The sequence below is a fragment of the Amblyraja radiata genome, chromosome 5, assembly GCF_010909765.2.
Source record: "Amblyraja radiata isolate CabotCenter1 chromosome 5, sAmbRad1.1.pri, whole genome shotgun sequence".
NCBI lineage: Eukaryota > Metazoa > Chordata > Chondrichthyes > Rajiformes > Rajidae > Amblyraja > Amblyraja radiata.
Window position 1 is genome coordinate 32,778,662 of NC_045960.1, and position 15,057 is coordinate 32,793,718.

The 15,057-nt window shown below is 41.5% G+C and overlaps 1 protein-coding gene across 1 annotated transcript in view; it reads right to left on the reverse strand.

The window, feature by feature from the left end:
* Positions 1–456: 456 nt before the first annotated feature.
* map3k5 (mitogen-activated protein kinase kinase kinase 5) overlaps positions 457–15,057 on the reverse strand; it is a 156,474-nt gene continuing 141,873 nt past the window's right edge. Inside the window, exons 24-29 of the mRNA XM_033020971.1 lie at positions 13,723–13,828; positions 11,586–11,841; positions 8,215–8,327; positions 6,433–6,545; positions 2,412–2,488; positions 457–1,212 (exon numbers count right to left, since the gene is read on the reverse strand). Coding sequence (XP_032876862.1) covers positions 1,119–1,212; positions 2,412–2,488; positions 6,433–6,545; positions 8,215–8,327; positions 11,586–11,841; positions 13,723–13,828 — 759 coding nt within the window. The 3' untranslated portion in view covers positions 457–1,118. The remainder of the gene's footprint in view (positions 1,213–2,411; positions 2,489–6,432; positions 6,546–8,214; positions 8,328–11,585; positions 11,842–13,722; positions 13,829–15,057) is intronic.

The window sequence follows — 15,057 nt, forward strand, 5'->3', positions numbered from 1 at the left end:
TTTTTTTAAATATCCGCACAGTGAGTGGTTCATGTCTGAAATGTACTGCCATGGGTTTGAATGGAAGGAGATTCAAGTGTGGCGGCAGATTTAAGCATGGCATTCTGAAGGAAGAAGGATAAATTTGTGAATGAAAATAATTTTCAGAACAATGAAGAAAGGGTGGTGGAGTGGGACAACTGAGTTGCTCCGGTAGAGATACTCTAGGCCAAATGGTAACTTCCTAAGCTGTAACAATTCTGTAATTTGGCAACTTTACCAAATAGAAACAATGGCCATGCAATAATACAAAATGTGTTTGTAATTTACTTTAATTTATTTCTAAAAGTGGCTGTCAATTTTTTTTTAGCTTTAAAACAAGCTATTTGTTGCACAATCAGTAATAAACTGAATCACAGAAAGATGATTTAAACATGTTTCAACATCTTTCAAAACGAAACAGACTAACGGCACATATACAATATAAAGCTATTTAATTTATATTACAAAAATTGGACAATTTCATATAATCTTTGTACATTTACAAAATTTACTACAGTAATTTAGATTGTTCAACTGCAGAAAAATGTTAAGACGACTTGACAGTGAGCTGCATTCTAGACATAGTCAAAAAGTTACAATGTGTGCAGTTCTGCACAACATACATAACAGTAGTTCAGCAAAATATCATCCAATAAGTACACAAAAAGTATAAAAACAGAATTTAGTGCACAATTGTTTTCCCCCATTTTTAAAAGAAAGTCAAAAATAGAGCCCCAAATATAGTCTCACCTATTGGGAATGCACATACTTTGTAGTTTCAGGATGTTTGCAGATCTTTTAGGCAATGACTGGACAATTATATACAGCCTGCTTTACAAGCATCCATTATATGTTCTCGAGTGCCCACTAGTGAACATTAAATGTTGGAAAATGATTCCTTAAATACCAATTTAATTTATTTATCAAATATGATTATTTTGAATAATAACGGCCAGCTAATTGGTAACACACACATTTGTCAGCATTCAGGTATATAGCGATAATTGCAGCAGACTCATAAACAACCCACATATTTACATTATCAAGTTTATTTTAAAGTGCTAGTATCTCATTGAGAGATGCTTTTGTGTGTCCCATTACAGGTTCTTTGCATGTGACCTAGTGGGGAAGTAGATTTTTTTTTTTCTGTTCTCATTGATCGCTTTCCACAATTTGCAAAGTATTCCACCCCTGGGAAAGGAAAAACAATCATGGATCAGTCAGATGCTCATTGGCCTTCAATTGTAGTATGTTCCAGAGAAAATATGCTAATAAAATATTGCATCTAAAGATTTCTGTGTACGAACCACAGAGTCCTTATATAAATATACCACATGCTTTTCTAATGCATCCATGAGAACAGTTCCCCTTGGCCCATTTTTTTCTTTAGACTTCGGCCCACCGTATCCGTGCCGACTAGCGATCACCCTTACATTAACATTATCCAGCACACTAGGGACGATTTACAATTTTTTACTGAAGCGAATTAATCGACAAATCTGTCGTCTTTGGAGTGTGCGAGGAAACCGGAGCACCCGGAGAAAACCCACTTGGTCACAGGGAGAACGTACAAACTCTGTACAGACAGCACCTGGTGTCAGGATCGAACTCGGGTCTCTGGTGCTGTAAGGCAGCAACTCTTCCACTATGCCTTTGTGCCACCCATCCTAGACACTTCCCTTGCTTCAATTCGTCTCCAGGTCCTGAGTCTCACCTTCTGACCGCCAGTCCTCTTGCCCACCTCCAATCCCAGTCAGAATCCCAAAAAGCACATTTTGCAACTCTCATATATTAGTGCAATTGAAATTAACAGTGGCAGGCCATTGCCTGAAATAGTATTGCAATGCCAAATTAGCACATCCATACGGTGTACTAGCATTTCAAGGCAAATGTACTTGAGGATTGGGTTCGAAAAATTACAGCAGGAATAGAGTGGTGGTTTGACAAAATAGAGGATGGATTATTTTGTTAAATTTTGAGGTGAAGACCAATGGTAGTTATTTGTAGATCATGCGGTATTCTCACTCTTCAATCACATGTGAAAGAAAAATAGATTTCTGGTGTAGTAGATAAGGAAGAAATATTGACTAGTTGATGGAAAATGCTCCTCTTTGGATAATCCAATGGTATAGGACTATGATGCTTGAATGATGTGATGTTGCTGTAAGCACGATTTTCATTGTACCTGTACCTCACTGTACTTATACATAAATTTGGCTTGACTTTAATTTTACACTTTCCAGTAATAGGTTGTATTAAACAATGTTCATGCTGTGCAGTGGAAGTGATTTTTCATGTAATTGCACCTATATTCCTTGCTTTACCTCCCTGACTTTACTATTCCCACGCATTGCCCCTGCTAATTAAACAGAGTAAAATAAATCAATTACCTTATCCTCAAGCATTTCAGATCATCTCTTGTCATGTAGTTAAGAACATCCAGCAGATTATAATCATCTGCCACAAACTGAGTTAAATAAGAAATAAAATAAATGTCATGATCATAATAAGGCAACTTATCTTGAACATATTATATATTTGAATTACAAATTTGGAATATCTCCATTAACAATTACATTTAATAATAAATAAGTATTTATAGCACCTGAGAACAGATTCTTACATTCCAAAGTAAGTGTGTTTCACTTGAATGGTAGATTTGAGGCGGTGGTTATCATAAAATAATCATATGAATACTGATAATAATCTCACTTGGCACCCTCCTTTGGCAATTCTGAGAGAATCCATTTCCTAAGCAATAGTTATTTCAATGTGTATGTAACTAATGTTGCCAAAGTAAGGCAGCCTTTGTAATTTCAAGGAGAAATTACTGGATTGATGGAATGGTTACAACTGGCAGAATCAAATACACAGGACAAGATGTTAAGAAGTCCTTTGTGCCAATAGGTGGGGAGCATTTCATGACATTCGTTGATTGTTGAGAGTGGTAGACGCTCAACATCGGTGGGGAGCGGGGGGGGGGTGGGGTTAAAATGGTTAAAACTGGCAAAATGAAGCAAAGGAGATTGATGTTTCGGTACAACTGTTAGAAGTGCTAGTTAGAGTGTTGGCGGCGCGACTCACCCGTTGCAGCGGCCCCTACAGCCTGTCTGTCTTTTTTTTATTTTTTGTCTAGTTAAATGTAGTGTTGGTGTTTTTCAATACTGGTTTTAAATGTGTATATGTGGGGGGCGGGGGAAACCGTTTAAAATCTCTTCCCTGTCTGGGAGACCCGACCTTTTCCCTGTCGGGTCTCCGTTGTCGTTGGGGCCTAGCACCGTGGAGCGGCCTCCAGCCTGAACGACCCGGGGGCTCGGGAGACTGCGGAGCTGTGGAGCTGCGGACTACTCACCATCGTGGGGCTGGCCGGCCTCGGAGCGTGGGGAGCGGTGGTGACTCGCTGCTGCGACTCGACTCCTGGGGCTCGGAGGCTCCAGCAACGCAGCCGCAGGTCCGGTGGACTGGGACATCGGGAGCTCGCAGGTCCGGGGGGAGAGACCGCTTCCCGGAGCTCCCGCAACGCGACTTCTCCAGCCCGTGTCGCGGGGTTGGAACGACCTGGAGCGGGGCCGTACATCACCCGGCGCGGCTTCATGGCCGTGGGACATTCCAGCGCCCGCCGGGGGCTCCAACTTCGAGACTTCTAGACCGGGAGTGGGGCCGTAAATCGCCCGGCACGGCCTAAAATGGCCGTGGGACTTATCATCGCCTGCCTGGGGCTTCGACATCGGGAGAGTCATGGAGAACAGGGGAGAGAAAAGACTTTGCCTTCCATCACAGTGGGTCCACTGTGATGGATGTTCGTGTGAACTAAATTGTGTGTATGTCTAGGAATTGTCTTTGTTTGTATGGCTGTGGAAACAGAATTTCGTTTGAGCCTCACTGAGGCTCAAATGACAATAAATTGTATTGTATTGTATTGTATTGTAGAGCGCACAAGAAAAACTGAAATATTTCTTAGCACTGCACCACCCTTTTAGACAGTAGGTTTCATATTCCCTGGGTGAAGAAAATGTCTGTAATTTTCCAATAATACTAGCAAGCAATTTAAATCTAAGCATTTAGTTAGTGGTTAATAAGCATCCAAAATATTGGACTTTTTCCCATAGTGGTACAAGGTATAAAAGCGGGGAGGTCATGCTGAATCTTTATAAACGACTGCCATATTGTTTAGTTTATTTTAGTTTATTATTATTGTCATGGTACTGAAAAGCTTTGTTTGTGGGCTATCCAGTCAAAGAAATTACTGTACATGAATAAAATCAAGATGTTCACATTGCACAGATAAAGGATATAGGGTACAACATTTAGTGCAAAGATATAATATTGAAGTCCAATAGAGTCTGATTCAAGAAAGGTCTCCAATGAGGTAGATGGGAGGTCAGGACCGCATTCTAGTTGATGAGAGAACCATTCAGTTGCCTAATAACAGCCGGGAAGAAACTGTTCCTGAATCTTAAAATATGCGCTTTCAAACTTCTGTACCTCATGGGTGATGGGGGAGGGGAGAAGAGGAAGCGACTGAGGTAAGATTATGCTGGTGGCCTTGCTGAGGCAGTGTGGCGTAGATGTTGTCAATGGAAGGGGGACTGGTTTGTGTGATTGTTTGTGCTACGCCCACAGCTCTCTGCAATTTCTTGCGGTCTTGGATGGAGCTGTTCCCAAATCAGGCTGTGATGCATCCCGATAAGATGCTTCCAACAGCGCATCTGCAGATGTTGGTGAGGGTTCTTGAGGACATGAGAAATCTTCTGAGGAAGTAGAGCCAATGGTGTTCTTTCTTGGCCATTGCTTCAATGTGGCTAGTCCAGGACAAATTTCTGGTGATATTTATTCCAAGGAACTTAAAGCTTTCGACCACCTCTACTTCCGCACCAACAATGTTTGCCATATTATAGGAAGAATGGGAAAATGTTTGAAAAGTCCAGGATAGTTTTATGAAAATGTTTTCTGGGATGAGTTACAAGAAGATTAGAGAGCCTGGGACTGTCTTTGGAGAAGAAAGAGTTGAGCGGAGATTTGATAGAAATATATAAATGGAGTAGATCCTGGAAGGATGTTGCTGTTGGTGAAGGTGTCGAGGACTAAACATCACTGGTATAAATTAAAGGGGAGGAGAATTAAAAGTGATATGAGGAAAACCTTTATTTACGTAGCATATGATCGGACTTTGGAATGCACTGCCTGCAAATATAGTGATGGTGGGTTCCACAATACCCTTCAAGAAGGAATTGGATAATTATAGAGGCAGATACAATCAAGAGCGGAACTCAATATCAAAACATGGAGGGGACGGGGGACACAATTTTTTGGCGGCCGCGCGCATGCGCACACTCACACACACGCGCGAGACTTTGGAGGCTCAATCCAGTGCTAAATGCAGCTCAACTCTGCCTGTATCACCGGTTAACCAACAGCCCTTTCTGGACTGACGGGACACCAGCGCTGCTTCTCCATGCTGGCCATATTTCCCGCAAGTCCACCTGGCGGGACAGGCAGAGTTGAGCTTGGTTTAGCGCTGTTTCTCTGCGCTGGCTGTGGGCCTGGGGGTACAGCTTGCGTCTGACTGCCGACCTCTGGCCACCTGTGGGGGGGGGGGCACTCGGGACAGCGCCAGAGTCCCGGCCAGGATCGATCCTGCCTGCGGATGAGGCGCATGTCTGTGCCACGTCTCCCTCCTCCAATCGCCGCGCTCTATCCTCAGTACCACCCCCCCCCACTCCTCCCTCCTCCAATCATCGCGCCCTCGAACATCAGTCCCACCCCACTGCCTCGCGGAAAGCGGAGATTTTAAAATCGGGATCACAAAAACATGGGGGGGGTGTCCCACCTCTCAAAACATGGGGGTGACGTGTCCCCTCTGGCCCCCCCCCCCCGGGTTGTCCACCCCCTGGATACAATAGCGGTATTTATGAGGCTTTGGAATAGGCACATCAATATGCAGGGAATGGAAGAATGTGGATTATATGCAGGCAGATAAGAGTTGTTCTTGGCATCATCTTTGGCACAGACATTGTGGGCCTTTTCTGCCTTTTCCTATGCTGTACTGTTCTATGTTCTATGTGGTTAAGAAAAATAAGCATGATTACAGAAGAAGGGCCAAATCCTGTGCTATACTGTCCCATGTCCTATGTGGTTAAGAAAATGTTCAAGGCTACAGAAGAAGGACCTGTGGCTGGGACTAGAAAATTGTAGTGGAGAGGCTGTGCAGACAGGATGGGCCATAAGGCTTCCTTCGCTGGTGCAACCATTTTATGATTCTAAATCTGTATCATAATATTCTGTGAAGATACACATTAAATATTAATTTAGAAATGCATGACTTCTGCCTCCACTCTTTCCTTTGTTATCATCTTTCAATACAGATGTGTAATGTACTTCATAAACCAGCGACTTGAAGATCTTTCTTACCTTATCTACGGTATCTTCATCGGCTCCATGTTCTTTCAACCAGCTAATAAGTTCAGGGTCTCCAGAGTTTACTGGCGAAGAATTGTAGTGACATACAGAAAGAATCGGTAAGTCTACAAAGAAAAGCAAGAGAAGGAAGCGCATCAAGGAAGATCACAATATTTCTTTATAGAATGAAGGCCAGCTTTAGCTTAATCAAGAAATGCATTTTTTAAATGAAATATGTAAGGGAAAACCTTGCAATATTAAAGAGGCAATGTGGATTATCCTGCATATAATCCACTTCTTCTCTTTAATATCTTCCTAATATATCTGGCAGAATTACTTAGTACTCTGAGATCTTAAACATTTTTTAACAGTTTGTTCGACCAATGTGAGAATTAAGCCCCTAAGATATACAATAAGTGTCAATAAACTCTGGTACTAAAGCAAACTAAATATGTAGTGATGTACATTGACCGTCTGTCTGTATGAAGGCTCTCAATGGAGGGGTTGCTGCTGCCTGTCCAGTTCAGTTTATTGTCACGTGTCCAGGTACAGTAAAACGCTTTTGTTGCATGCTAACCAGTCAGCAAAAAGACAATACATGATTACAATCGATCCATTTACAGTGTATAGATACATGATAAAGGAATAATGTTTAGTGCACAGTATAGCTAGCAAAGCCCGATCAAGGATAGTCCGAGGGTCATCAACGAGGTAGATAGTAGTTCAGCACTGCTATATGTTTGGGCTATGATGTCAGTTGCCTGATAACAGCTGAGAAGAAACTCCCTGAACCTGGTGGTGTGCATTTTCACACTTCTATACCTTTTGGCATATGGGAGAGGGGAAAAGAGAGAGTCGCCAGAATGCGACTCACCCTTGATTATGCTGCTGGCCTTGCCAAGGCCGTGTGAGGTAAAAATTGAGTCGAGGTTGGTTTGTGTGATGGTCTGGGCTGCGTCCACAATTCACTGCAATTTCTTGCGGTCTTGGATGGAGCTGTTCCCAAACCAAGCTGTAATGCATCTTGATAAAATGCGTTCTACGTTGCATCTGTAGTAGGGGACATGCCAACTTTCCTAAGCCTTCTAAGGAAGTAGAGCCAATGGTGTGCTTTCAATATTCAGCTAGTTGGTTCACGTAGAAAGGGAATGAGGAAATTCACAGTTTTTCCATTCTATTCTTGATGGTCACACATCACCTACTATGTGGAAATAGGAGAGGATTGTGTCCCCCCCACCACCCCCAAATCCCATTGTAACAAACTGGGAAGGCTAACTGAGAACTGACACAATTAATGTATTTGCATTCCGACTGCCCTCTGTCAATATACAGAGTGCAGCCAGAGCTGCTCAGTGCAATATGACCATTTAGATAATATGGTTTGAGCAATGGGTGCATATTTAGTCAAATAGTGAGGCATTGAGAATTGATTAGGTGCCACTATAGAGAAGTAATTTTCAGCTATTGTGACACATTCTCCTGGTTCCACATCAAACTTAAATTCTGCTTCCTTCTTTGTGTTGATTAGAGAAAGCAGTTGATGAATCCCAAGTGGACCAGACATGTTGCATTCAGGAAACCTGGCTTGGCATCTACTATTAATGAGAGAGGAATTCTAAACCTGACTTTGGTCTCCTCAGCTACATCACTTTGGAGCCAAACAAATTTCATTTACCCTTTTTGTAACCAAATAGAAACCAACAATCAAAAAGGAGAGGCATAGACATGATATACATACAAAGAACATGTAATAAAATAATGTTCTTATGGAAGACCATTTTACTCAAAGATTACCTATTGGTTGTGACTTCAATTTGAGCAAATTAATTTCCTGCTCCTTGTCTTCAATGGATTGATGAAGAAGAATCTGATAGTCCTTCTCTTTCTGAATGAGCTCTTCTAAAAGTCTATTTAAATTAATGTAAAAACATTAGCAAGTCTTTATAAAATGCAGTTCCAATGGACCACAATTTGAAATCCCATGTTTAACTCATTCTTTCCACTGGTTTGCAGATTACATTTCAAAGTTTTAAAAGCCACATATGCAATAAATACAAATTTTATCCTGGTGCAGATCAATTTTGTTAAAGGGAACTGAAGTTATTCTTTTTGTGAAAAAGAGGATGGTGGATATATATGGAATAAGTTGCCAGAGGAAGTAGTTGAGGCAGGTATACGAACCTACCTGATCTCCCGGTTGCTAAACACTTTAATTATCCTTCCCATAACCGCACTGATTTTTTCTGTGCTAGGTCTCCTCCATTGTCAGAGTGAGGCTAAACGCAAATTGGAGGAACAGCACCTCATATTTGGCTTGAGCAGCTAACAGCCCAGTGGAATGAATATTGATTTCTCTAACTTTAGGTAGCCCCGGCATTCCCACTCTCTCTATCCCTCTCCCACCCAGTCGCACTAGCTTCTCGTTTTCACCTAACAAAAAGTTAACAATGGCCTGTTTCCTTTATCATTGTTACTTTTTTGCATATCGTTTATTCATTGTTCTTTATCTCTCTACATCATTGTCTATATCTCTCATTTCTCTTATCGCCAACCAGTCTGAAGAAGGGTCTTGACCCGAAACGTCACCCATGTCTATCTTCGATTTAAACAAGTATCTGCAGTTCCTTCCTAGACATTTGGACAGGTACATTGATGGGGGATATGGGCCAAATGCAGGAAAATGGGGTAAGCTTAGATGGGACAGTTGGGCTGAAAAATCCTGTTTCCATGCTGTATGATTCAACGACTCTATGACTCTCTGATCTATTATCCACTGCAGGAGTACATATTTGGGATAAACCATGTAGTGAGCACACACTTTTAAATCTATCCTTATAACTATAAAACTCTGTGTGTGTGTGTGTGTGTGTGTGTGTGTGTGTGTGTGTGTGTGTGTGTGTGTGTGTGTGTGTGTGTGTGTGTGTGTGTGTGTGTGTGTTCTCAATCACATCTTCTTGAGAAAATGACGCTCTAGCCATTAATTTTTTACATATTCTGGTAGAGATTTATCCCGTTGTCAAAAATTGCCTTATATGAAAAATGAATGTTCTTTTTCTCGAGTTATTAATCAAAATGTTCAAAAATCGGAAGAGACTTGGAAAATAACTGTTTTTTCCCTGTGACGGCTGTGACATCACAATGGGATTGTAGCCCTGCTCGCAACATTGTTGCTATCCAAGTACACTGAGTCCTGCTAGCCCTAGCAAGTGCAAATGCCTTTTTTTTTTAAAGTCACAGTACACTGAGTTCTGCTAGCTAGCAAGTGCAAATGCATTTTTTTAAAGTTTAAAAATGAGGCAGGGTGCATAAGGCGAAATGAGCAGACCCAACGCAGTTGTCGGCTATGGGTGAGTGGTGGAATATTGCGTTGGGGAACGGGTTGCGTTGGGGGACCAGGCCTCCCATGGGGGCTATGGGTGAGTGGTGGAATATTGCGATGGGGAACGGGTTGCGTTGGGGGACCAGGGCTCCCATGTGACAGGGACCCAACGGGTCCCACTTGGTCTAGTATATACTTATAAAACTCTCATCTTGTCCTCTTCCGGTTTGTGTTATTTTTAAATTTGTGCAAAAACGGTACCCGATAGCACTACAATTTTTCGCCACCTTACTTGCCATTCTCCTGTGCTGCAAGTGCAACAAGTTTTGTTCCGATCAGTGTAATAGTACAAAAGTTACGAAGGTTTAAAAATCGTAAAATCCGCCCCGTCCAGCACCCGCTGTCAATCACCGGCGGCGAGGAGAATAAAGCTGAAGGAGCGGAATAAGCAGAGAGTGTTGAGCGAATGCGGGGTGTGAGCAGCGTGCGGGCTGCTTCTGCGGAGACCAGCATGACGAGTTGGGAGCAGCTGAGTGGAACCGGGAGCCAGTGAGTGAAGCTGGAGCCGGACCGGGACCCACTGAGTGAGGCCGAAAGCTGAAGGTGTGGGGCGAGCAGAGTGCGAGCTGCGACTGCGACGACCACCCCTCCCCACACCCCCCCTTCCCGTCAAGTCCAAAACGACTTATCTGAAAATTTCATGCTTTATTTCTCGACATTACTGAAAATGTTTAAAAATACTTTGAATTTAAATGGTTTTTACTGTTAAAATCATTCCTCACAGCTTCCAACACACTTCGATACAAAGTTGCAAGACAGGAACACTGGTAGGAACACTCTGAACTTTTCAGCTCAATGGCATCTCACAGCAAGTGCACCCGACATTTGCAACAATGTTGCCATCATAGCTCCTGGCAGGACAGGAGGGGAAGGGTCAATTGGGGAGGTGCTATAGGGATTTTTTTTCAACTCTAGGGGAGGCTATGATCTTTGCTGAGGAGTTCTCAAATCTTACCTTTGGCAACGGGTTGAGTTGGAGGACCACGCCTCCCGTGGGGGCTACGGGTACGGCTTGGATGCGTTGGGGGCACAGACCCAACGGGTCTGCACTTGGTCTAGTATATTATTAAAACTCTCATCTTGTTTGTTTGGATGTCTGCGTCTGAGTGAGTGAATGAGATCCTGAAATTACGCCAAACGGTACCCAATAGCGCTACAATTTTTGCACCACCTTACTCACAATTGTCTTGTGGTGTGTTTTTTTAATCAAGTTTCTTTCAGATTGATGTTATATTTTACAAGTTATTCACATTTTTAACTTTACAAAATCCCACTGAGAAAAATTGCTTCCATCTGCACTGGCAGTTACAGCTATGACGTCACAATGGGGTTGTAGCCCTGCCCGCTACAATGTTGCAATCCCAGGACGCTGAGCCCTGGCAGCCCTAGCAGGAACAATTGCATTTTTTTTAAAGTTTAAAATAAAGAGAAATGCGCCATCCCTGCACAGTTGGGGGCTATGGGTGTGGTGGAATATTGTGTTGGGGAACGGGTTGCGTTGGGGGACCAGGCCTCCCGTGGAGGCTATGTGTGAGTGGTCGAATATTGCGTTAGGGGAACCGGTTGCTTTGGGGAACCAGGCCTCCCTTGTGACAGGACCCAATGGGCCCCACTTGGTCTTATAAACAGTTAAAAGTCATTGTACGGAAACGGTAACTCTGCTCTCGCCAAAGATGCTGTCTGATGCATTGAATATTTCCAACAATTTTTGTTTCATGTGTGTAAATACAACGGATACAATTTAAATCAACTGCTTATTAAAACATTTGAAGTCGATTTTTTTTACCTGCTGGTTTCCAATTTAAGTCTTCCCAATTGCACAGTCAAAGATCTGTGTAGATACTGAGAATCATGCGACATTGTTGAACTCAGGGTGCTCACACCTGAAGTTAGTATTCTGTCCTCGTTAACAGCAATTGGCTGCTGGATTTCACAGCGGGCCGGTTCATTGTGAATATCATCATCATCATCATCCTCAACATCGGCTTCATCTTGGTCTGCTGCATCACTCCCAGAGGCAAGGCTGAAATGTGGTCTCAGTTCTGTGTGAGGTATTAAAAAAACATACGTCACCTGATAATCTTTGTCTGACAAATGACAGGCTGAAATATATATTTAAAAATCAACAAGTTGTGCTTCTGATCTGCTCAGTTCCAATCAAAATTAGATTAAATTATAGCTCCTTTATGCAAGACAAAATTAAAATGTAGTAATGTGTGTGTGTGTATCTGTATGAATATAGATATAGATATTCATCTGCAGGAAAGAACTGTCTGAAGAAGGGTTTCGACCAGAAATGCCACCCATTCCTTCTCTCCAGTGATGCTGCCTGTCCCGATGAGTTGCTCCAGCATTTTGTGTCTACCAGATATTCATCTATATTGATATACAATATCAATTGCATATTTGATGTATATATGAATTGAATCATTCATATTCACACATATATTCATTATATGCATATCATAAGTATACATATGGTATATGTTCATACAGGATGGAAACAGGCCCTTCTGCCCAACTTGCCCATCCTGACCAAAATGCCTCATCTACACTAGTCCCACCTGTCTGCATTTGGCCATATCCCTCTAAATCTTTCCTATCCATGTACCTGTCCAAATGTTTTTTAAATGTTGTTTTAGTACCTGCCTCAAATACCCCCTCTGGTAGTTCGTTCCACATACCCACCAAAGTTGTGAAAAAGTTGTCCTTCACGTTCCTATTAAATCTTTCCCCTCTTACCTTAAAATTATGTCCTCTGGTTCTTGATTCCCCAACTCTTGGTAAAAGGCTCTGTGCACCCACCCTATCTTTTCCCCTCATTACCTTATACACCTCTCTGAGATCATCCCTCATCCTCCTGCGCTACAAAGAATAATGTCCGAGCCTGCCCAATATTTCCCTATAACTCAGGCCCACAGGTCCTGGCAACATCACTGTCAATCTTCTCTGCACTCTCTCCCGTTTAATGAAATTGATCAATGTTTTAAAGTTATGAAAATTGGGAAAATGACTGGAGAATTTCTAGCAAGAACAATTGAAAATACTTGATTAAACCCATTTTAATATTCAATTTAAACTTCAATGTTAGGGAGATTTCATCTGCATGAGTGTTTCGGTGGCCCACTTTTGCAGCCAGAGACATTTGATCAGTAAGAGTGGCAGGGGTTATGGGGCAAAGGCAGAAAAATGGGGTTGAGAGGGAACGATAGATCAGCCATGATTGAATGGCGAAGTAGACGTGATGGGCCGAATGGCCTAATTCTGCTCCTAGAACTTATGAACTTATATTAGCATTTTGATGGTGATGATGATGTCCACAATTTTGGTCTCCATAAGGCCATGTTTGCACTGTTCCAAAATTTAAAAGGATAGTATCAGAACTCAGTGGCGGCAATTATCAAGGAAAACATAAATGAACAGCAGAAATCTAGGAAACTCTTCCTTTTTGGATCTCCTCTCCCCATGAAAAGAGCACACATTTAAGCATTCCATAATGGCCAACATGTTGTGCCATTGTAACTAAAAAAAGGTTGCTTTCATAATATGAATGGATGATATCAGTAGTGTGAAATGGATAACTTCAGGAAATCGGGGTCATATTACAAGTATCATCTGAAATCGGCCACTTTTACATCTGAGTTTAAGAGTTTGAAACAATGCTTCTGCTGTGCAATCAATTTAAACATTACTAAATAACCTTTTAAGTATTAATACAATTCATATTTCCGCTAAATCAATTAATCCATACAATGAGGCAACTTTTTAAAAAATGACACAAAGATCATTATGGATTGTTTGTGACAGCAGCTGGTGATGGTGGAAATACCAATTAGCTTAATTCATAGGGGTAGATTTACGAAAACCTGAAAGAGAACGATTCTTAAATAGCCCAGACACCTGCTGGGACTGTAATGACTCACCAGGTACAAGAATAGTAATAGCTGTCTGCACAGCTTTGCGAATTATGTTATCCAAAGCAAACATCCAGTGAGGCTTAATATTGTGTGTTCTCAGGACCTTATTTACCTTGTATCACAGAATAAAAGAAAACAAGCTTGTTAATATCTGCTCTAAATCCTTTTGATCACAACAAGATGACCATTAAAAAAAACTGAACCTATAAAGCAGCAAATAGAAAAACCTAGAATTTGCTTCATTTATTCTTTTGGTGGGAATCTCAACATTACTGTAATGGCCAGCATTTTTGCCTATCCTGAAGTGCCCTCGAACTGAATGGAATGCAAGGCCATTTCAGTGGGCGTTTTTGAGTCAACTACATTTGTGGATCTGGATGTAGTTCGGCCCCAATGTTAATGATGGTGCTATCCTGTGGCAATTTTGCATCATTTGCTTCAGACTGAGGAAATACAATGAAAACCTTAGATAGTGAAAACATAGAACTTTCTCAGCTGATGGTCAATGCTGAAGATTTGTTTCATTCCCAATCGTTCGACATGCAACGTGTATATTTGTTTTCAAATGAAGGAGGACAAATTCTAGAAATTCAATAATGGAAATACAACAAATAATTTCAATATGCAACATTTGGAAGCTTTAAACGAAAATACAGAAATTGAATTTAAATGATAAAGAAAAAATTTCATAGAAGTGACTGATGACGTTGTTTGAAAATGTAACATTCACGTTAGTTTTTTTCCCCCTTGATGTGAATGGATGTGTGACCCCATTATCACCCATTAACTATCAAGAAAAGTCAAGTGCATCTGAAGGAATAATCTATAACAATAATCTAAATTCATATTTAATAACAAATAATAGTTTTTGCCCAAATGTTCTTATTATGAATGTTATTTCTGTTATTCCGAGGAAGTAGAACACTGAATGTTTCAGACATGTAGGTAACACAATTACGACGCTGAAGCTTGGAAATGTATTTCTGTCAGATCACTCAATTAGGTCCTTTATCCAGAATAAATGAAAATCAAAATCTGAAGATGGTGGAAATCTGAAACAAAATTAGAATATAGTTTCTCTGTCCATTTCTGTTTTACCCAGAACTCCAGAATTATTTGGCCAATCCAGAACATTGTCATGGATTGGCCAAGTAATATGACTGATTATGCAGAATTATGCCGAGTCAATGCACAGATTGTTAAGGTTTGGACACGCTAGAGGCAGGAAACATGTTGCCGATGTTGGAGGAATCCAGAACCAGGAGCCACAGTTTAAGAATATTAAGCCATTTAGAACGGAGACGAGGAAACACTTTTTCTCACAGAGAGTGGTGAGTCTGT